We start from the raw sequence: 25,050 nt of genomic DNA on the forward strand, positions 1-25,050 counted from the left end.
AGCCGAAGGCAGATCTGCTGAAGGGCATCTTAAATTTTGTAGACAGAACACTTCTTAAGACGATGGAAAATAAAAATAACAGTTCCCTAGATTGGTATGAAAGTGATGTTTTTTTTTTATAAATATTCAATACATGAATTAAAGATTATTATTCTCGAAAGTAAATCACTGTAAATTACTTTTTAATCGTTTTTTTAAATTTATTTATTTATTTAAGCATCATTTTGAACAAAAACAGGGTGTGAACGATAATAACTGCGATAGTATAAAACTGTGGTGCAGTTATTAACGCCCGCCAACAAAGCGACATTGCTCTAATAATTAAGACACTTAAATTGCACGTATTTGTTACATAATATATGAATACAAAAATGAAAAGAAAAATAAAAAAACCAAAACGGAATTTTGAATACAAGAAAAGAAAGTGAATCATATTATTACTAATCTAACTTAAATAATAATACTAAGGAACTATTGCTAAAATACTTAGTCATGCTTTAAAAATATTGATGATTAATTACATTCAAATTTTAACAAAAAAATATGAGTGCATCATAAAAACTATAATCGGCGATCGAATTTGATAACTTTATTAAATAAAATATTAATCTATACAAGGTACTAAGATAATAAGGCTGATCGGTGATAAAAAATGTATATTATGAAAATTAATTTTAACGACTTTAGTTGACCATTAGGTTCCGTCGTGACCACCATGGGTAAGATTGAATAAAATTGAAACAATTTTTTTTGTGTACTACAATATAATTTAATAAATTTAAAAATTTGCTGATCATGTACAAAAGTTTGAGGAGATTAATAAATTAATTTTTTAGGTCTCAAAATGGTCACGTTCATCTTTCTTCTCGTGGGTCTGGTCTACGCGGATCCCGGGGAGATTCCGTCGGATTTTGAAATGATCGGATACAACACAAATATTGATGACCCAAAATACAGGCTCTTGGATATCGTGCAACCTCTTTACTTCCATGTTGACCTTGACGTATATTTGGCTGAATCGAGATTCAATGGAATTGTTCAAGTTGATGTTGAAGTAAGTAATGATTTTTAGGCATAATTATATATAAATACACAAATTTTTCCTTTGAGTAATCTCATGTTGATAGCTTCGATCTAATATTGAATTTTGAAGTTAAAAAATAATAGATATATCCATATAAATTGATTTATGAGTTTTGTTATAATTAACTGTTTACGAAATATCATACTCGAACTGTTTTTAGGAATTCTTATGAACTTTGCCTTGAAGATACGGAATATTTATACGGCTTCACTCTATGATGCATTTATTAAAAAAATGCTCCATAATTTTCTGTTAAAATCGAATGCATCTTTTCTATAATAAATAATAATACATAAATGTTGTATGCATACCTACAATTAATTAATATAAAATAACGCTTTATTTGAGACATGTATACAATTTCTTAATTATAAAAAAACTTTGTCGAAAGTAAAATTCTTAGAAAATGATATCCATGTCATTATCAAAGTCAGCAATTTAAATAATATTCAAATTCATAGCATAAGTCTAACTTGAAAACTTATTAAAATGTTAGTATTTTGTTAACAACACCTAAAGCTATGAACTTGACTTATTTATAATGTAGACCATTTTAATATTGCGACACTGAAATACATAAGTGCGATCAATCGGACTAAAAGTTGATTGTGATTTTGGTGTCACGTTTTTTAGTGTAGATAGAATTATCATCGCAAGTATTTTAAGTGTATCAAAAAGTGTGCCTTTATCAAAAAATATGACACAGATTTAGATAATATTTCCAATAAATTAATCACCGACGTACTTAATCATACATTCATGATTATTTATCTTATCTATTCGATAAAATTGCTAAAAGTCGGCTAACCGTGACTTGATTCTTTAATTTGTTATGGTTTTCTATGCAAATATAGTCTTTATGTTAAATTATATAACAGTAATGTCATAAATAAAAATGGCAATAGATAATGAAGAGTTTTATATAGGTGATACGATTTTTTATATAAAAGACAAATGTGCAATTGGAGGTTGGAGTTTCTTGTGCACTCCTATTCCTTCAATGCCTCACCCTTCAAGCTGTAACATTGGCTATATAATATCGATGAATGGGTGGTACCTTCATAGACAGTCTAGCACCAAGTACCTCAATTAATAAATGAGTACGAGATTAATAAAGCAAATGAAAACTTATTAGTACTCGACTTTGAACCCGATCTATCTTCGATTAATATCTACGTAACCGGATTTTATCAGCTATGCCATTTAGTCAATAATCTTTTTCAATTAAAAGTCTAATTACCTAGACAGATTTTATCTTTTATAATACAGATTTATGTTACTATAACATCAGATAAGCCACTAAAATAGATAAATAATTATTATTAATCCTAAGAAAAACAGTCAGCAGAAGCTGTTTTCCAAGAATTATGTACCAAAACTTTTTCTGAAACGCTCTGAATTTTCTCCTATATGATTTTTCACTAACAGAATGAATTTCCTTATTCTTTTCAGGTTCGCCAAAATCTCACACAACTTGTAATGCACCAAAATGTGGTTTCCATTACCGGTGTGAGTGTCGTAGATGCAAACAATCAACCAGTAAATCTCCAATTCCCGAACACCTTTGAAACAGACAGCTACTATGAGGTGCTGAAAATTAACTTTGCGTCCACCATCACACCCGGTGAATACACGATCACCATCAGCTACCTTGGTCGAATAAATGAAAATCCTCATGATCGTGGTTTTTACAAGGGATATTATTACGTTGGTGATCAAAAACGGTAATTAATTGGCTCGTTCGAATTATATTTTTATCGTGTTATACATTCCTTGGAAAATAAGGGCTAGGCGTAGTTTTTTAGTTACCAATATATGTATGTACAATGTTATTAATAATTCTCCATTTATTAAAACTATGATAATTTCTATCTTGCCTGAGAGGAATTCGTTCGAAGCGAGTGTCACTAACCTATTACTGTTTTTTCACGAATTTAAATGTATGTATTAATATTCCTTTTTCTATTTTAGGGAATACGCCACGACACAGTTCCAACCTTTCCACGCAAGGAAGGCCTTCCCATGTTTCGACGAACCACAATTTAAATGTCCCTTTGTTATTTCAATAACTCGTGACGCCAATCTTTCGCCTTCTTACTCTAATATGGCCATCAACGTTACCCAACAGTGAGTATATAATCAACTGTATAAGATGTACAACATGACAATCTACACGATACATGATTTTTAGCTTTACTAACTAGTAAAGTTTTAAAATTATTGTTCGTTTAAAAAGACGAAATTGTCAATATCAATTTTTAATTCATGAATTATTTGTAATAATACAATTTGGATTTAAACCATGATGTTAATGTATGATGGTATTGTAATATATTATTTATTTTATGCAGGGTGTCAACAGGTCGTATTCGTGAGACATTCTTGCCAACTCCCGCAGTGTCATCTTACCTCATTGCTTTCCACGTCAGTGATTTCGTTGCCACTAGCCATTCTTCCACACCTAACCGACCTCTCCAAATTATCTCTCGTCAAGGTGCTGAAGATCAACACTACTACGCCGCCGATATGGCTATGAAAATTACTGAAGTAATGGACGAATATTTCAATATTAGCTACTATGATATGGGAAAAGAGATACCCATGAAAAACGACCACATCGCATTGCCTGATTTCCCATCTGGTGCTATGGAAAATTGGGGAATGGTCAACTACAGGTACGATTTCTAAAATAATTAATTTTCGATTTTTTTTTATGGTATTAGTTGGCGGAAGATTATATGGTAAGTGGTCACCATCACCCATAGATAATGACGCTGTAAGAAATATTAACTATTCTTTACATCGTCAATGCGCCACTAACCTTGGGAACTAAGATGCTATGTCCCTTGTGCCTGTAGTTACATTGGCTAAATAACACTTCAAACCGGAACACAACAATACTGCGTACTGTTGTTTAGCAGCAGAATATCTGATGAGTGGGTGGTACCTACCCAGGCGGGCTTGGACAAAACCCTACCACCAAGTAATATTTAAGTTAAATGGAAGTACATCAGACTATTAACTATTGTATTTTTTTCAGAGAGGCGTACTTACTCTATAATGATAACCAAACTAATGTGTTGGATAAGATTTTCATTTCTACCATCATTGCTCACGAACTTGCTCACAAATGGTTCGGTAACTTGGTGACATGTTTCTGGTGGAGTAACCTTTGGCTGAACGAGTCATTTGCCAGTTTCTTCGAGTATTTTAGTGCACACGAAGTAAATATTATTTATTTTATTATTACCTTAGAGCGATCCCTTATCTGCAACATACGTCTGTAATGTAAGAAGCTAAGATTCGATTTTGAGCATTAAACTTCGCGCATGTATGTATAGTACGACACATCCTAGATGTAGCTTCGGCAAAAATAGTAAAACCGACCACATCCGAATTAAGTACGATATCCCAAATTATTAATATTTATTTCTTCTGTGAATATGATCTTTATACAATCGTAATAGTAATATCACATGGCCTAATATATTCGTCAATTTGACACGACGATTGACATACACTTGCTTTCCCAGCTTGAACTGACTCGAGAATCTATAGCAACGAATAGCGTGGAATGGCGCGATAGGGAGCTATTTCTGTTGGTTGTATAAATTGGCAGTAATCGGTTTTATTGAATTTGCCGATGCTACATCTAAGTTGTGTCGTACCATACTTATCGTCTAAAATTCGCCGTTCGTTCGTACATATATTTGATTTTCAGTCATCTGCAGTCGTGTTAATTGTTTTGATAATATAGCGTTACATTTTAATGTAATGTTGATTAATACAAGTCACGTCAAGTCACGTACAGAATAAAAAAAGAAAACTTCATACAAGTACGCTTTTACAAGCACTGTTGAATCGTTATATAACAATTAGTCCCGTGTTCGTACGGCTAGACTTAATTTGATATTATAAATATTGATAATGAAAATTAAGAAAATATTTTTGATTAAGTATTAAAATAGTGAATCAAAATAATATTAATTTATCATTTCAGGCTGATCCATCTTTGGAATTAGATGATCGTTTTATTCTTAATCGAGTACAGAGTGCTCTAAGTGCTGATGCTAGTGCTGGCGCCACACCCATGAACTGGTCAGAAGTAGCAAGTAATCCATCCGTTTCGGCGCATTTCAGTACGACAAGTTACGCGAAGGGAGCTTCAGTCTTAAGAACATTAGAACATTTTGTTGGTTATCAAACATTCAAGAACGCTCTGAGATATTACTTAAAAGACAAGTAAGTAAATTGTAAACTCGTAAGAATAATAACATATACAAACTCAAACTCAAAAAGATATTCCTGTATTCAATATGGTAGCATTACAATTGGTTATTTATTATAAAATGAACACTACCTACTATTGGTTCGGAAATAATTTACTAAAAAAGAAAAACCGACTTCAAACAAAATACTATTTTAAAACAAATATGCACTAAAAAGTAATAAAATAATTGCGTATTCTACATATTTTTAAGAGTCCTCCTAAGTAAAATGTAATGAAAAATATTAGAATACTTAAAAGTCGATTTACGATTATATATATAACGTAGTTACAGCTATTGTTATATTTGGAACCGATGTTAGCCAAGAAAACCCTATAGTATTTCTATAACCTGACCTGAGAAGAACCGGTGAAAGAAATCACGTATGAATTTAATTATAATATGACAATCAAACATTGAATAGGGAATCGGTATTGTCCATGGGTCACACCAGTCAAAACTAACTGGGATTGTGTGACTCAAGCAAGTACCACTAGATTCATAAAGTACGAGTTCTTAGTCCCATCATGATATTTAAAGGCTATTACTCTTCTTTTTAAACATATGTATTATTTCTAGTCAATACGGTATTGGATATCCCGAAGACATGTACAACGCATTCAGAAGAGCATGTTCCGAAGATCCCACCTTCCAGACAACTTACCCTAATGTCGATATTGGTGAGGTGTTTGATAACTGGGTACAGAACCCTGGTTCTCCAGTTGTAAATGTGAATGTCAACATGACCTCAGGTGTCATCACTATCACTCAGGTACGTTTTATTATTTTTTTAATAATAATATAATGAGTATATAAGAGGAAGTTTGAAAGTGACACCGATAGCCGAGAAGTTACGTGGAAGGTTGCTATCATGGTATAGGCATTTAATGCCGAGGATTGAGGAACACATTGTGAAGAAGGATGTGGATGGATATAGAGGTATAGGACGACCCAAGAAACAATGGATGGATTGTGCGAAATAATGTTACTTGTGAGATGATGACTGACAGAGAAGTATGGAAGGAGAAGACATGATGCACCGACCCCAAATAAAATTGGGGTAAGGGCGGGAAGATGATGATGATAATTATTTTACGTAACCTAAACTAACAATGTTTAATTTATGTAGGAACGCTTCCAACTCTCTGGCACAGTGCCAAATACGATTTGGCATATACCGATCACGTGGACACATGGTGGAAATCCTAATTTCGAAGATCTCAAACCTAAGTTCGTATTTAGTACCAGGTCAATGACTATTCAAAAGGATGCTGGACACGACTGGGTTGTGTTTAACCTTCAACATTCTGGTAAATATAATCTATACTTCTATACTAATATTATAAATATGAAAGTAACTCTGTTTGTTTGTCTGTCGCTCTTTCACTAACAAACTGAATTTGACGTAATTTGGTATGAAGGAGATTTGAACTCCTAGGAAGGACATAGTGTACTTTTTTGCCTAATACATGACAACCAAACTAAAACGCGAACGAAGCCACGAGCGACAACTAGTAATTATTATAGAATAAATATGTTAAAAATAGCATTCCTTTAATATGTATATGTATTTTTCAGGTCTCTATCGAGTCAATTACGATGACCACAATTGGGAAATGCTTGCATCTCAGCTACGTCGTAACAGAACTGCCATCCATAAATTGAACAGAGCACAGGTAAGCTAAAAAAAGTTCGTATATATTTTTACTATGAATTGAAAATACCAAAGTAAAGTATATGATTTTTTTTTCAGATGACAAACGATGTCATATTTTTCCTCAGAGCAGGCAAAATTAGCGTGAATCGAGCGTTTGACGTGCTCTCTTTCCTTAAAGATGAAAGCGACTATTATGTGTGGAATGGAGTTTTATCACAACTCGACTGGGTTCGACGAAGGCTAGAACATTTGCCTAGAGCTTACGAGGAATTCAATGTAAGATTATTATATTTACCCATTATATGTGTTTCACGTCTGAATTATTATGACTATTTAAATGTAGTTATCAAGTTTTCAAATAAGAATCGCTTATTAATTTTTATTTCTTTTGTCTATTCTAGGCTTACCTTTTGGAGCTATTAGGAGGGGCCATACAGGAATTGGGATACGAACGTAGAGTAAACGAGACGATATCCACTACACAGAGTAGGATGCAGATCATGAACTACGCCTGCGAACTTGGTCATGAGGGCTGTATCAACGACAGTCTCGAAAAATGGACACGATTCAGAACTGACAGCACTTACTTGTGAGTTGACTTTAACATCAAATCTACATTACAGTATCACGTTTTGAAATTGTAAAACATAATTTCATTATTTTTTACAGAGTACCAAAGGATTCACGTCGTTACGTTTACTGCACTGGTCTCCGTCACGGTAACGCTTCCGACTATCAGTTCCTATTCCGTCACTATAATTCCTCAGAACACACTGCTGATATGGTTGTCATGTTGCGCACTCTTGCTTGCACAAGAGATAATGCTTCATTGTCAGAGTAAGTAATTGTTATAATTTTTTTTATTTAATATTGTGTTTGAGTTTTCTTTAAGTTAAATCGATATTTACAGTTACCTAATGCAGTCGATGCATAACGACAGAATCAGGGTCCATGACAAAACCAATGCCTTCAGTTTCGCGCTTCAAGGCAATCGACAGAATGTGCCAATCGTTCTCCAATTCTTGTATCAAAACTACGCAGAAATGAGAGAGTCGTAAGTAATTTACATTACAATTTTCGTTTAATTTATTTGTGAGTAATTCGATCACATTCGCTTTAAGAATTTTATCTGATATCTATCTATATGTATTTATCCCTTTCCTATCCTTTTCTTCCAGATATGGCGGTCAAGCAAGACTTGATGCTTGCGTAAGCGCCCTGGCGACTCACTTGACGAATTTCGAACATATTGTTGCTGTAAGTTGATTTTTGCCACTTTTCCGAAATATTTATTTATATTCTTACACCATCTTATTAATTTAAACTTAATTTTAATGAAGTAGCCTTAATATAAAGACTCTTAAGTAAGTTGAAATTTATTTTTCATATTTTTTTCCACTCACGAATTTTTGTTGATGATTAAATGTTATTAATATATTTCAATAATTTATGATTAGTCTCTTAATAATTCAAAATCTATCCTCAAATGTTTATATTTATTTGTTTCAATCTTTCGTTCACAGTTCCAAACATGGCTGTACAATGAACAAGTGAATTTGGATACATCCTTCACTTCTGGTGTCAACGTTATTAATTCTGCTATGAACAACTTAAGATGGGGAAACAATATCGCACCAGACTTATTCTCAACTATTAGGAATAGGAACGCTTCAGCGACAATTTCCGTATCTATAGTTTTACTAGCAGTGACATTACTTGTTCATATGTTCCAATAAACTGTAGTCTTAGAAGTATTAACATAATTTTGCTCATTTTGAGCATAATTCTTTAAATGTATTTATATTTTAATAAATTTTTGTACATAAAGAAGTCTTTTTTGTTTTTATATCTAAACAAAGGCGTCGACGTACAGTGAAGAAATAAAATACTATGTTTATAAGTGGGCACTGAAAGAATTAACCACTCGATAAAATATAATATTCGTAACTCTATAGATCACAAATTAACATTTTACACACACATTATGCACAATTCGAAATAAATTATTAAATTCAATTTAATAATTGAAATGTGATAATTAGAATACAATAAATACTATCTTGAATTAAGTAAAATCTTTATAAAAAGATAGCTGAGGCAAAAGAGAAAATGACACTAAGAAAAATCAACCATTATTTACATCGTCAATGTAGCCCTGTTATTACATTCAAATTAATGTTACATCCCTACGCCTTAAGTTACACTAGTTCAAATCTGTACACAGCTATACCTGATCTGATTTCCAAAGCCCTACTAAGTAAAAATACAAAGCAAGCTAATTTAATAATAATATCTGAAATAATTATCGGAGAGTTATTTGAATCCCTCAGGGACTTTGACAGGGATTCTGGGACTTCTATATTATTCTTTATATTTAATCATAAAAAGATAAACATATTTTTCTTTATTATAGGGATTTTGGTTTAGTTAAAAGAATCAAGTGAAATATATATGTATATTAAAATTTATTTTGTAATTGTCTGTGATCATTCAATGATAAATACATTTGAAGGTCAAATACTGTTTTGAAATAAACAGCCGATATATATTGACGAAGTGAGGGCTTTGCCAATATTAGACCTTAAAAAGTATCATTAGTGTTATTTTTAAGAACCTACCATCTTGACTATTATAAATGCGAAAGTAACTCTGTCTGTTATGCTTTAACGAGCAACTCGTTTAATCAAATTTTATGTATGAAATTCGGTATGAAGCAAGAACCCCAAGGATCGACATACTACTTTTTAATAAGCAACAGTAATAATGCGAATCTGAGAGTGAGTGATTTTGCTCGTTCACATTTTTCCTAATCAATCGTTCATGTGGGATCGTCAGGACTAACATCTGGTCCCCAACACGCACTCGAAGTTGTAACACTTAATCACTCAGGAACTCATGTTATGCTCATGCTTAATCTAATTATTTTAAAATAACTGATTGACTTGCAACGCAAATTCTACATCGGTTGGTCTATCGTAATATTTTTTTGCTCAGCAGTTCCTTATGGAATGTAGGAATCTTAGTACCCATGAGAGGACTTATCACAATTAATTACGGTTTCAATGGCAATGAAAATTTGGATATAGATTCGATATATTTTTATTAGAAAAAAATCTTTAGATTTGTTTATGTTAACGAGTCAAATATGCTAAAGACCTCGATGAATATTCACTTAAGAGGATGAACTTAGGATGGAATCATTTTTTAAAGTTAAAAACTTTAGGCATGATCCGTTCATAAAAGGATAAAATTTATAATGATGTATGTATCGAAACTCGCCTATTTTCATTGTTTGAAATATATTCCATATACTGGATTCCATAACGCTATTTTCAGTCGTTGAAGCGTTTACTAAAAACTTGTTAAGGCGAGGCTTAAAATCTGGGATGCATGTTTGTACGGAAGAAAAAATGTTTTAAATTTTCGATTTCGATGTTAAAAGAATCCCTAAGCTTACACATAGATTAAGCATCAATATATTTTGGTATTACATAAATGAGCGTTCAATAAATAATTAAATTTTTATCATGATATCAATGATTTAGATCGGACGGTATCGAAATAATATCAAATGATTATATTTTATCTAATTGTATTACTTATCCCTTGAATATTGTTTTTGAATAGGTATTTGGAATGATATGAATTCACTGTATCTTGTTCCATTCGAGGCTAAGGATATTTCCATAAAAAAGGTTAGTTAATAAATATTTATATTTAAATACGAATATACAAATATTGTTTTGATTTACGTATGTAATCTGTTCTGAATTAATTCGTCACTTATCTAAACTTTTTTTAACGTTTTTATGGCTTAAGAACATTTCCATATTATCAACTAAATCCTAAACAGTAAACATTACATTTTTTGTTAACTATGAACTGAACTGAACTAAATATCAACTAAAATTGTTTGTAATTCCTGATTTTTTTTAACACACCAGACGAAAGTACAAAAAAAATAGCATTACATTCAATTTGGTTGTACAATAGTATTAAGTGATAGCAGATACATTATTGATGACTACACTTCTGAAATTGTTTCAGAAATGTCCTGGTTTCTCTTTTCATTGGCCTTCGTGGTCTTAACCACTGCCAATGCTGATAATCCTTTATGGATAGAAGAAATAGAACAGCTTCCCGAGTTTTCGGATCAGTTGGTGTCTAGAAGTGCTGACAAAGTGTATCGTCTACCAGAGAATGTTATACCTTTAGAATATGATATCTATATTGATCTTTATTTCTCTGAGAGAACAGATCGACCATATAGCTTTGATGGAAGAGAATTCATCATTATTCAGGTATAATTTTAATCTAACAAAACATCGTATAAGCTCTTTTTATAATATATGTGCGTGCCAATTGAAAAATGACAAAACGAGATAAGAACCATTTTAAATTAAATCGTCCTTAGTCTCTTATTATTATAAATGTTTTGTAATTTATTGAGTTTTAGTTTTATTTATTTAATAAATAAAATAATAAATTTATTTAATAATAAATAAAAACAAGTTTTTGCAAATTATCCTGTTAAGATATGCTAATACATATATATTTGTATGTCGTATTTAACCAACATGACTTTGTATTTTTAAATGTTGTAAAAGAGTAACTACTGAGTTTTTGTCGGTTCTTCTCGCCAGAATTTCCATTCTGAACCTGTGGTAGCTTCACTTAAGTAGTTTGTTAAATCACGATTCAAAAGTGCTTGTAGAAGCCTACTTGAATAAAGTATAGTTTGCTTTGAGTTGAATAATCTTTAAGATACTTTCCTACTCAACTGACGATGTTCATCTTTGTTGTTTTGGCTTTTTAGTGTTAAATTGATGTATTTTTAGGCAACAGAAGAAAATGTCACAAACGTAGTGCTGCATTCCAATGTTGATAGTATAAACGCTATTAATCTGTTAGCTGATAATGGAGAACCAGTACACCTTAATTTGCTTGAACCATACACTTTGGAGCCGCAATACCATTTTCTGCGAATCAATTTACAACAAGCGATGGATCTTGGAAGGAATTATACACTTTATATAGATTACAGCAATACAATGAACGATGGACCAATGAAAAGGGGTATTTGGAAAGGGTGGTACAATGATGATGAAGGCATTGAGAGGTAATAAATAATTACGTAGATCTACTGATTGAAATAACAAGCATAAACGTGTTAAAGATCCGATATGGCTCAGTGGTTAGAAAGCAAGCATCTTAACCGACGATTGAGGGTTCACATACAGGCAACTGAATTTTCATGTGCTTAATTTGTGTTTATAATTCATCTCGTGCTCGGTGGAGAAGGAAAACATCGTGAGGAAACCTGCACGTGACTAATTTCAACGAAGTTCGGTCACATGTGTACCACCACGCTGCTCCAATGCGGGTTCGTATATGCTCCAAACCTTCTCCTCAAAAGGGATAAGAGGCAAGCCCAGCAGTGAGAAATTTACAGGCTGTTCATGGTCATGATGTTGATAAACGTGTTATCTCTTTTCCCAAACTACATAGTATTATGAATTATTTAAATGAATACAATTACTTCTCAAAACAACTACTAACTTAATAAAAAGAAAACAAAAAAAAATTACCAGTAAATTTTACTACCAGAAAAATTATTACAGCAGTTTATTTACAAAATGGTAGCGGTATGCTACAGAATATATAACCAAATATAATGTTTCGCATAATAATTAATATGAGTTTATGAACTTAAAAATGACTACTTTAATATTTTAGAATATACGCAGCCACGCATTTCCAGCCTTACAATGCAAGACAAGCATTCCCATGCTGGGATGAGCCATTATTCAAAGCAGAATTCAAGCTTCATTTGTCAAAACCATCAAGCTATATCGGAACCTACTCGAACACTGGTATCGAAAGTACTGACAGGTAAGTAACCTTTTTGATATTTTTACAAAAAGATCAATGCAATGAATTTAAACGAATTAATTATAGCGAGAAGTTTTTGTTTGATTGGTAGTTTAATTCCAAATAAAAAAAATAGGAATGCTTAAAAAATAGAATAACACAAACTTTCAGCTAGTGTTAAATTATTATAAAAAAAATATATTAAAAATAATTATCATATTGAATTCCACTTCGTAAATTTTAACTCTTTTGTAACTTACAGTCTAGGAAACAACAGGACCAGAGACAATTTCCTTAAGAGCCCAAAGATGTCCTCGTATTTGGTCACGTTCTTAGTGAGCGAAACATTTCAAGTGATCGCAAGTAACACATCGTTTACTCCGGCAATAAGAATTATTGGTAGATCGAATACAGCTGGATTAGGTGATCATGCTTTAGATCTGACCGTTAAAATGACTGAATACTTTGACGATTACTTTAAAATACCGTATTCGTCGTTACATCCAAATCTTTTAAACGATCATATATCATCTCCGGATTGGGCATCAGCCGGTACTGAAAATTGGGGTATGGTCAGCTACAGGTTAGTCCAAAATCTCAAGTTATGTGATTTGATTTGAATTCAGTATGGTGTCTTTATTTAAGTCTTACTTGTTTACGATGTTAAATATTTAGAGCGCAAAGTTAATAAATTATTATTAAATTGGATAGGAATACCAAAACTTTAGTTGCAACTATTTTCCAAGCCTTTTTTTTTAGAGAATTATACTTAATAATCGATCGGAGTGAAACTATAATGTCAGTTGAACATTATGCTACTACTCTCGTTTCTCACGAATTAGCTCATAAATGGTTCGGAAACTTGATAACTTGTTATTGGTGGAGCAATACTTGGATTAACGAAGGTTTCGCCAGCTATTTCGGATATATTGCTGCACATCAGGTAATCAGATAACACAATAAACTCTATTTAACTGACTTCTATAAAAGGATGTCATCAGTTCGACATATGTATATGTATATTGTCAGAATTAAATTATATTTGAGTATGATGATCGATTTAGGCTTCCAAGCACGTGTGCTTGATTTCTTAAGTGCATATTTGTATCTAAGTTTGTTTCTTTATTATTTCAGTTAAATACACTTTAACTTATACACTTACACTCATATATATATATTTAATTTAATAGATGTTTCTAATTTTAAAGTCGTTAATATTTTTGATAATTATATTGTAAGTTGGCTGTTTCAAATATGTATAATTAAAACAACAAGAATAAATTTGATATTTGATCTTTTCAGATGTTTCCCCAATATGACCTGCATGAGCATTTTAATTCTCGTTATCTTCAAACCAGTTTGAACTTTGATTCAGGAGTTTCAACTGTTCCGCTAAACCATGATGTCAATACTCCAGCTCAAGTGACTGGACATTTTGGAACTATTAGTTATTCCAAGGGAGCTGCATTCCTGAGAATGCTCGCTGATACGATAACCCCTGAAACATTCCAGAAAGCGTGTCAATATTTTTTGTTAAATAAGTAAGTTTATTACGTTTCATTGTTTATTAGATAAAAATTTTGATAGTAGGGCTTTGTGCAAGCCTGTCTGGGTAGGTACCACCCACTTATCAGTTATTCAACCGCCAAATAACAGTACTCAGTATTGTTGTGTTCCGGTTTGAAGGGTGATTGAGCCAGTGTAACTACAGGCACAAGGTACATAATATCTTAGTTCCCAAGGTTGGTGGCACATTGACGATGTAAGGAATAATTAATAACTTTTACAGCGTCATTGTCTATGGGTGATGGTGACCACTTACCAGGTGGCCCATATGCTTGTCCGCCAACCTATACCATAATAAAAGTAGTAACAAGCTAAATTCCTACAGGATCCTATTGATCCTTAACCCAAAAAATAACAATGTATTGATTGCCTTCTTAATTTTCTTTCTGAATTTTTGTTTTATTTTTAGTCCTTATGAAGCAACAGATCAGTATGACTTATATGACGCATTCGCACAAGCAATAGAAGAAGATCGTACTTTAAGCGTATACTCGAACTTTAATTTTACTGATTTTTATCGCATTTGGGTAAATGAGGCAGGTTATCCACTTTTAACAGTAGACGTCAACTATGTCACTGGTGAAATGGCGTTGACTCAAGTAAGTGAGAATTATACTATTAATATTCGATTTTATTTGTTTGGTTAAATAAAATTTGTATATTATTGAAAAATGCCATGTCAAGTATACGAAATTTATTTGTATGCTTTACATTGCTCGCCCAATATTGTTTTGTTGGTCAAGTGGCTAGCTTTTGATGGTGTAATCCTTCAGATGGGTTCTAATTAAATGAACAATATTTGTTCCTAGGAAAGATTTTTCCTCAGTGCATCAGCGGGAACTACAAATCAAATATATCCTATACCTATAACATTCGCCAGTAAATCCAATCCAGATTTTACAAATTTGAGAGCCATTTACATGTTGACTTCAAAACATGCCGTAATTCAAAAAGAGGCGGTCGACGAATGGGTTATCTTCAACAATCAACAACATGGTATGTAATTTGAAGATTATGGCTTATATTATTAAATTATAGCATATTTAAAAACAAGTACCACATAATAAAAAATAGCAATTGTTAGAACTATCACATTTGCTATTTTTATGTTTAAGGCGCTTAATCATTTACAAGTTATTTTTTTAAAAAAGGTTCTGCAAATTACTATGGAATTTTGTACGATAATTGCAGATTTTCTCAATTTGTTTTTCTCCTCTGTCGCTCATAAAATGAATTGAAAACACAAATTTATTGAATAATAATATAATGAAAATAAATTTGTATTACTCCAGTAATTCTTGCCCACTGTTGAACTCACAAATTTTTGTCAAAACTCAAGCAAGGCAAAATTTGTTTATTTCTTGTTTTCTATTCTGAATACAGGAAAATAAATTAAAATCTCTTTTTAAATAAAGTATTGCTTAAAATATTTCCATATATTTTAATTCTTATAACATTAAAGTTCTTACATTCAGGACATTACCGAGTTAACTACGATGTCAAAACTTGGAATTTAATATCAGAGGCTTTGTTGAACGATCCGGAATCTATTCATTACTTAAACCGAGCGCAAGTAAGTATATAATTAGACCTTAAAAGGTGGACACATATTATATAAATTGATTAGAATTATTAGTGTACTAGCGAACCGCCCCGGCTTCGCACGGGTGCAATCTGATACTAAATAATCAACAGAATTTGTTTATTTATAAGATCACATTACAAACTTCTATATATTGTCCATGTATTATATACAAAAACTTTCCTCTCGAATCACTCTATCTATTAAAAACCACATCAAAATCCGTTGCGGGGTTATAAAGATTTAAGTTCCCAAAGGGACATAGGGGCAGAGAAAGCGACTTTGTTTTATACTATAAAATACGATGTAGTGATGTTAAAAAATAGTTTTTTGACCAAAAAATCCTATCTTAAAGGAAAGGTAAGATGAAAATTCTTTGGTTTGAGATTTTTCAGCAGTGAATAAATATATATAGTTGTCAGTATCATACATTTTTTCACCGCAGAATCGGAAAGCAGGTAAAATCGCTTGATTTCAAGCATTCTCGTGTTCTCAGATTGCTTCGTATCATGAGAGAGATATAAAAATGTACGTGTAATTGTGGATATGAGTAAGCTTTTATTTAATAAAATATTCTTTACAGATTGTTAATGACGTATTCGCCTTAATGAGAGCAAATAAACTAACATACAACTTCGGCTTTCATATTATTAAATTCCTACGCAATGAAATTAATTATCACGTTTGGAATCCAGCAATTAGTGGATATACTTGGTTGAGGAATAGACTGCGCCATCTTCCCGAGAGTCAGGCAACTTTTGATGTAAGTATTAACTTGTTTCATTTATAGTTTTATTATATCTAAAGAAAGAAAAAAATCGTAATTTATCAAATCAGTAAAGGAATTTGACATTTACATTTCAAGAGTAGAAGTAAGTCATTATTTGATGCAAGTATCTTTGAATATTACATTAGTAATACTTGAGTGTACCCAAAAAAAGATAACATTGTATAGTTATTAATTTGTTGGTTATAAACAAAATTCCTAAACATTTGGGGCAGCCAATTCTGGTGCTTTTTTACGTGTAATTTTATGAAAACCGAAATATTTTCAGTCATACCTCCTTAGCTACATGGATCATGTTATCGATACTCTTGGATACGAACCAGCTTTCAATGAGTCGGTGACTATAACCCTAACTAGACAAGAGGTCCTGCACTTCGCATGCACTCTTGGTCACGAAGTGTGTATTCAAAATTCGAGGGATAAATTCATTGCTATGAGAGACCACGGCACTTGGTAAGGATTTACTAAAAATATTTTTTTTTATTTTTGAACTACTTAATTTTCTCAGAGTTACTAATTACTATGAAAAATAAGCTGACAGTCCTGGCTTATCATATATCACGTTTATATCCTAATACATACATTAACCAAAGCAATTAGCTCTGGTAAATATTATAGCACATACATCACAGTCGGCATTGGTTTTTCCGACATCAACAATCATATTTCACCCAATAAAAAAGCTTAACAAATTACATATCTAAACGTTCCTCATAAATTAACCTATGAAAACTGTATGACTACTCGATTGGTAGGTAATTATTGATTATGTTCAGAAACTTTGCTATTTGATTATAATTCTATTTTATTTAGATCAAAAGAAATTCTATATTTAAGTATCTGTTGATTTAGTAAATAGTTAAGAAACAACGACTCTAAAATTTCATCAGTAATAATTAAATATTTTCATCAAAACTAAAGGCACAAGGGGCATAAAATCTCAGCTCCCAAGGCCCATTTTCGATGTTAGGAATGGTTAATGTTTTTACAGTACCAATGTGAATGGTTAACAACTAATATGCATGTTAAATAGTTGATTATTATTGTAATGCAAGTAATTTATTTTTAGAATAAATTAGTGGAGAATATGAGTTGTATATATGTCGGACTAATTGTTATAATTTTGTTTAAACTAATAAGTTTATCAGCATTTATAGAAAACTATCATTATGTTCCTTTTAGGGTCGATCCTCGGATCCGGCGCCATGTGTATATTGCAGGAATTAGAGAAGGAGGACAGCAAGATTTCGAGTTCCTGTTGAACAGATACAAGAATTCGAACTTTGCTAATGATCAGTTGGAAATTTTGAGAGCTCTTGGTGCTACCAGACATCCTCAGCTTTTGACGAGGTAGATAGTAGTAAATAAACACAAAGTGAGATATTCCATCTCTTACTTATTAACGGAAATCTGATTCTGATCTAAAAATGTCGATTTTCATGATGCCAGCTTTAAAAAAATTTGAATTTCTACTTTTTTTCTGTCTTCTACTTTTAGATGATGAATTTTCAATAAATTTTTAGCATCTGTGTTTAACTGATATACGTGATCTTAAATGCTGGTTTCCGTATTTATAATATCAACCAACATTCCCATTGCATCCCTTCGGAGATAATTTTGAAAAATAACTTTCTTAATGCCCATTGACTAATCTGTTCGAAATTTCATTCAGCTAGACCCACAGGCTTAAGCTATGCCTTCTATGTCTAGTATTTGTGTTTATTGTGCTTTGAATTATAAGTTACTTAAATTTTTATTTCAGATATTTGGAATTTACACTAGACAAAGCTGTACGATCGCACGATAAAGCTACATCCTTCAACTACGCTTTACTCGGTGACCCTGAAAATGCGTATACTGTGTTGCAATTCGTAAAAACCCACATCAACGCTATCAGAGTGGCGTAAGTTTCGATCTTATTCATAATAAATAATGATAATCAATATTTTATTCATAAATAAAATCCTTACTTGAGTTCTATCTGAATGATACCATAATTAGAACTCGAAAATCGTCATTGGTTCTGAAATGGAATATTACTAATTCAATTAATAATCTCTCAAAATACAAAACTCATAATGATTTTCATTTTTTAAAACTGCTTTGTAATGATGAATTGCTTTTTGTAGGTGACACATTGTTTCAATTCAATTAAAATAGATATCTTTAAGTTTCTGCGATTATTTTATCATTATCTAAGACGTCATTAATTTTTTTATAGATACGTTGAAGACGCTCCTCCTAATCCGGTACACACTTCTCTCTCCAATCTTGCAGCTTACTTAGATGAAGCTGGGCTTGTTGAGGTTAGTACTCCCCATCTCGCCCTGACTATCGACAAACCTACGAAAAGAATTGCTGAAAATTGTCGGTATATTATATATATGTATGGTATGGTATGGTAGAATCAGACCCTGGCCAAAGTCCCTTATTTCTGGCTCATTGTATACTGGAGAATTGATTTTCTGACTATATAACTGTGACTGTGGTACCTTCGTTACTTCTGATTTTCCATAACACAAGTGCTTTAGATACTTACATTGGGATCAGAATAGTGTATGTGATGTCGTCTAATATTTACTTATTTCTTTTTTTTCAGTACGAAGAATGGCTACGCAGTACACAGGCTAACTCAGCTCAGTTCAACAGTGCTATATCTGCTATTACATCCGCGCGCAACAATATGGCCTGGGGTACAGCTAACGCCGACATGATTTTAAATGCAGCCAGGGATAGCGCAACTAACATTATCATGTCAACACTTTTGATGTCAATAATGGCTGTAATTGCTCTATTTCTTTAATAAACTAAGCAATTAATTTGTCATTTTTAATGTTAAGTATTAAATTTACAACTTTCCCATGTCCTTTATTGAGTTTTATTTCAGTTTATAAAGATTATTGTAGATAAGATATTATAAAAGCGTGTCCGAAGTAAGAATTTATAGCTATATAAAAACAATATGACGCATTGAAACAAACATGAATTTTTCATGTATAAATTATTAGGGATTAACTAGATAACAATATGCTTAATTGTATCCGCATTTTATTTTGGCATTTTAGAATCTAAGTAAGTACTCACTATACATTTAACAGTTAAGCATTAATTCTTAGTATTTTTGTTTAAAGGGTGGGTGAGCTTGCATAACTCCAGTCCCAAGGGATCTTTGTTCCCAAGGTTGGTGGCCCATTAGCAATTTAAATCTAACTAAAATGTCTATGTAAATGTCTAATAATAATGTGGTAACCACTTACCAACAAGTGGCTCATTTGGACGTCCAACTAAATTCTACCCTTTACTATAAAAGAAACACCAAAACGATAGCATAATAATTTCAAAAGGATCAATAAGACGTTCTGATCCTAACTGTTCCAGCAGCCTTATAAGTAAAGTAATGTCAAGATATAAAGCGACCGATCCCGAGGCTGGTTGGGCTGATAAAGAGTTATCGGGTTTTAGGGTACCCAGTTTAGTCAGCTCGGAGTCTGGAGGATGAAAGTATACACCCATGTCTCAAAAATCTCTCTTTTTGGTCATCTTCGATTTGCCCAACGGTTTATGAGAGTCCATACCTCATTAGGGGCACTAAGACATAGTAGGTATTTTGGAGGGAATTCCCAATAAAAAGTCAGCGGTACCATTTCCGTCTTTTCAGTGGGTTGGCACCCACTAACAACCACGGAACAACCTAACATGCTAAATCGACGAACTATATTATATCCTGCGTAGTTGATTTCTCTCGAGACTGACAATGGTGACCGAAATTATCAAAATCATCGTTATAATATTAAATGTGTATAATGAAGTTTTACCTTTGCAATATTATATAATATACGAAGGCAACTTTACAAACTGCAATAGTGAGTTAAATACTTGCATCGTTCCGATTCTCACAATGAGAAAAGAATCAGCTTATCATGACACTATAATAATCTTTTGGATTTCTCTGTACTTAAACTTCAAGGAAAATTGCACAAAGATAAGATTATATCATTATTTATTTGTATGTTTATTAAGTTAATGAGAATTATAATATCTTTTTTGATCTAATCACAAGTTGCCGACGAAGTTCAAAATAAAATTAATGACATATTTTTTTTATTTTAATAAAATAGCTGATTAATTAGGCCTACTGAATATCCGTGGGGGCGTCCGTACCGCGGTGTGCGCGGGAAGTTCCGCACCCAAGGCGCCCCTCTCACCGAGACGCTGCCGCCGGAACTCCTTCTGCGCCTGGTCGGGGAACTGTTTCCCCACCCAGGCGAGCATGTCCCTCCACAGATGGCCCCCAGCTCCGTGACCGAAGACGCAGTGGCTTCACCATTGATCACGGAGCGGGAAATGGAGATGGCCCTCGGTCGCTTGAAGGCCAAGAAGACGGCGCCGGGTCCGGACGGGGTTCCTGGGCGTGTTCTATGCGACGCCCTGGAATACCTAGGTGCAAGGCTTCGGGAGCTGTTCGACGAGTGTCTGTGCAGTGGACAGTTTCCGAAGCCTTGGAAAGAAGGGAAGTTGGTCCTGTTGCCGAAGGAAGGTCGGCCGTTGGATTCCCCTTCGGCATACAGGCCAATCGTGCTGCTGAACGAGACTGGAAAACTCTTCGAGAAGATCCTCGCAGCCCGTCTCGTTCAGCACCTCGAGGAGGTCGGTCCGGGTCTCTCGCTGGCTCAGTACGGGTTCAGGGCAGGCCGGTCGACGGTCGACGCCCTGGACGCCCTGAAGACTCGGACCACGGAAGCGATGGCCCAGGGGCAAGTCGTCTTGGCGGTTTCGCTCGACGTGGCTAACGCCTTCAACAGTCTCCCCTTTGAGACTATACGGGAGGCACTTCGATACCATGAGGTGCCGTCCTATCTCAGGAGGCTGTTGGAGGCGTACCTCCATGACAGGGAGATCCTCTGGGCGGGGGTCGATGGGAGGCTCATCCGGCATCGAGTGAGCTGCGGCGTTCCACAGGGGTCGGTTCTCGGCCCAATTCTGTGGAATGTCGGTTTCGACTGGCTCCTGCGGGCTCCCGTCCTTCCCGGGATGGGGGTGTTGTGTTACGCTGACGACACCCTCGTCACGGCGATTGGGCGGGACTTCCGGGAGGCGGCTCGCCTCGCCGAAGTCGGAACGGCTCTCACCGTGGACCGCATGGAAATGCTGGGCTTGAGGGTCTCCATATCCAAAACGGAGGCCCTCCTCTTCCACGGTCCACGGAAAGGACCCCCACGAGGTGCGAGTATCACCGTCCACGGGACGGTGATCAAGGTGCAGGCCCAGATGAAGTATCTGGGCCTGATCCTGGACGGTCGATGGAGCTTCGGGCAGCATTTTATCCAACTCGGCCCGAGGCTCATCAACGCCGCCGCCGCTCTTGGTCGCCTCCTTCCGAATGTGGGGGGGCCGGGGTCACTATGCCGGCGTCTCTATTCCGGCGTAGTGAGGTCGATGGCGCTTTACGGTGCCCTGATCTGGATAGATGCCCTCACCACTAAAAATCGGGCCCTGCTGCGCAAGCCGCAGAGGGTCATAGCGGTGAGAGGCATCAGAGGGTACCGTACGGTGTCGTGGACTGCGGCGACACTTCTCGCGGGCGATCCGCCCTGGGAGCTCCAGGCGGAGGTGCTCGCGGAGGTGTACCGGTTCCGGGTCGAGGCGAGGGACCGCGGCGAACGTCCAGGGTCGGCGGAGATCGGGTGGATCAGGGCTCTAGCCCAGCAAGCCCTGATCGTCCGATGGCAGGAAGATCTGGGGTCACCCACGGCGGGCCTAGCGACAGTGGAGGCGATCCGTCCCCACTTGAGTCGCTGGGTCGAGAGGAAGTACGGCACACTGTCGTACAGAATGACGCAGGTACTTACTGGACACGGATGCTTCGGTAAGTACCTGCACGGGATAGCGCGGCGGGAGGAGTCACCCTGCTGCCACGAGTGTGGTGCGCCAGTGGATTCGGCGTACCACACCCTGTACGAGTGTACTGCGTGGGGGCCCCAGAGGCACACCCTTGCGGCGACTATGGGCGGAGACCTTTCGCTGCCGAGCATCATCAACGCCATGCTCGGTAGCGAGATGTGCTGGTCAGAGATGCGCTCCTTCTGCGAAAGTGTCATGTCGCAGAAGGAAGCCGCGGAGCGGGAGCGGGAAGAGAGTGCCGCCGCTGACTCGCTCCGCAGAAGACGACCGGGGAGGAGGAAAAGGCGCTACGCGCACCTTCCTACACCGCCTCAATAGGCGCCGCAGGGACTAGGGGGGTCCCAGTACCCCGGGAATCACCCCTAGGTGTTAGAGGCCCGCATAGATGGGCCAACCGTCAGGGCGTCACGGTAGCATGCGTAAGCGATCCCGTGGCGTCCATCGAAAGACGGAGAGGGGTACCGCTGGTTTTTTAGTGGGTAAACCCGGCGTACTTGGGCGCACGAGGCGTCCAGGGCTCCGGGGAGTCCCACACACCCCCCCACTTTCCATCACGTGGGGGAAGCGCGTAATGCGTTTTTCCAGCGAGAAAAAAAAAAAAAAAAAAAGGCCTACTGAATATAATAAAATAAATATAATAAATAGTGCTTATATTTCAGTCAGTCAGTCATTAACACTAGTTTTGCAAAAACTGTAACGCATTCCTCCTAATTTTATACAACACTAGCGATCCACCAGGCTTCGCGCGGGTGCTATCTCGATACTGGCACTAAATATTCTACAGAATTTCTAAGTGCTGAGATGACCCAGCGGCTAGAACGCTTGCATCTTAACCGATGATTTCGGGTTGAAACCAAGGCAAGCACCACTAAATATATATGTGCTCAATTTGTGTTTATAATTCATCTCGTGCTCGGCGGTAAAGGAAAACATCGTGAGGAAATCTGCGTGTGTCTAATTTCGTCCAAATTCTGCCACAATTGCATCCCAACCTGCATTGGAACAGCGTGTTGGAATATGTTCCGAACTTTCTCCTTAATGGGAAAGGAGGCCTTAGTCCATTAGTGGGAAATTTACAGGTCATCTAAAGTGATCAGTGTTTCTTTACTATATTGTCCATGTATTATACAAAAAATATACAAAAACCTTCCTCTTGAATCACTCTATTTATTAAAAAAACGCATCCAAATCAGTTGCCTAATTTTAAAAATCTAAGCATACATAGGGACAGACAGCGGTGAGCGAGTTTGTTTTAAATCATGTAATGGTCAATATTGGGAATATTTATATGTTTAAGAATTTACCCTGGAAGAAGCATAGTGCCAATTACATAATGTAGAAGTCCTTGGCTGATATCGACTCCAAATATACAAACCATAATAATAACTACATTACATAATCGTAAATCGACTTTTAAGTAGTCGAACATTTTTCATTTTTCATTTTACTTAAGAGGACTCCAAAAAATATTTTGTATACGCAATTATTTTTATTACTTTTTAGTGCATATTAATTAGTATTTTGTTTGAAGTCGGTTTTACTTTTTGTTAATTTTTTTATTCATATTTATATCCTATTAATCCGTGAATGAATATCAATTATATAAAAAAAAGATTTAATTAATTTGATTACTTAGGTCAACAAAGACTTAAATGATTAATTTTCTGACACTATTTGAAGAGTTTATCGAATCCGAGCTTAAAATGAATGTGAATTTTTTATCGTATCATATCATATCGCATCGATGAATTTATCGAAATATAATTAATCTTCATAAAATTATCTATAATCATAATGAAATTGTAATGTACTGTATGTTTGTATATTGATGAGTTTATTTATGCTATTGTTTGATAACGACCAGGCAGCTTACCTGATGGAAAGTAACTACCACGGCCTAGATGCAAATGTCCATTCTACAACACCGGGTCTTATCTTAAAGGTTCTAAAGTCCTATTGGTTCGGAAAATTGCTGATTCTGGAATCAGCACAGAGTTTCCAGAGTTGCTGATTTCAGAATCACTTACGGACATTTTACATTTAAATTTCTCATATAATTCTTTGATTGATTTTGTCACATGCGTCATACGTTAATTCCTAAGGAGTTGCAAATTAGATTTTATTGAATGTTATGAAGAAGTGTCAAAATTAAGTTCAATGGTAAGAATACAATTTAAGTATCGATAGGTAAGTAAAACTAGTTGATCGTTGTAGACAATGTAGGCACAAGTTACTTATCGCAATCCTTTAAATATTTTTAATTCTTATTATATTGAAACAAATTTGAATGTTTTATCAATAATAATACTGATAAAGCAATGAATTACTAATAGA

At 35.0% G+C, this 25,050-nt stretch overlaps 1 protein-coding gene across 1 annotated transcript; it reads left to right on the plus strand.

Moving 5' to 3' along the window:
- The first annotated feature begins 608 nt into the window (after positions 1–608).
- LOC124532429 lies at positions 609–19,681 on the plus strand. The gene is made up of 31 exons (XM_047107333.1): positions 609–719; positions 837–1,054; positions 2,537–2,808; positions 3,056–3,211; positions 3,436–3,759; positions 4,125–4,308; positions 5,085–5,326; positions 5,932–6,124; positions 6,482–6,662; positions 6,931–7,028; positions 7,106–7,285; positions 7,411–7,598; positions 7,679–7,846; positions 7,920–8,063; positions 8,188–8,266; positions 8,533–8,735; positions 11,019–11,310; positions 11,848–12,128; positions 12,746–12,901; positions 13,143–13,463; positions 13,640–13,823; positions 14,183–14,421; positions 14,856–15,045; positions 15,256–15,442; positions 15,922–16,019; positions 16,612–16,791; positions 17,084–17,268; positions 17,998–18,165; positions 18,578–18,718; positions 19,037–19,121; positions 19,415–19,681. The coding sequence occupies exons 1-31, from the start codon at positions 716–718 to the stop codon at positions 19,616–19,618; spliced, it is 5,745 nt and encodes a 1,914-aa protein (XP_046963289.1). The 5' UTR covers positions 609–715; the 3' UTR covers positions 19,619–19,681.
- Positions 19,682–25,050: the final 5,369 nt, after the last annotated feature.

This window comes from Vanessa cardui, chromosome 9 (assembly GCF_905220365.1).
Source record: "Vanessa cardui chromosome 9, ilVanCard2.1, whole genome shotgun sequence".
In the NCBI taxonomy this organism is placed as follows: Eukaryota; Metazoa; Arthropoda; class Insecta; order Lepidoptera; family Nymphalidae; genus Vanessa; species Vanessa cardui.

Bases quoted from the DNA above. Each gene is read 5' to 3' on its own strand.
- LOC124532429 (XM_047107333.1), top strand. The intron at 1,055-2,536 runs GTAAGTAATGAT...TATTCTTTTCAG, and splicing joins TTGTTCAAGTTGATGTTGAA to GTTCGCCAAAATCTCACACA. The intron at 14,422-14,855 runs GTAAGTTTATTA...TTTTATTTTTAG, and splicing joins CAATATTTTTTGTTAAATAA to TCCTTATGAAGCAACAGATC.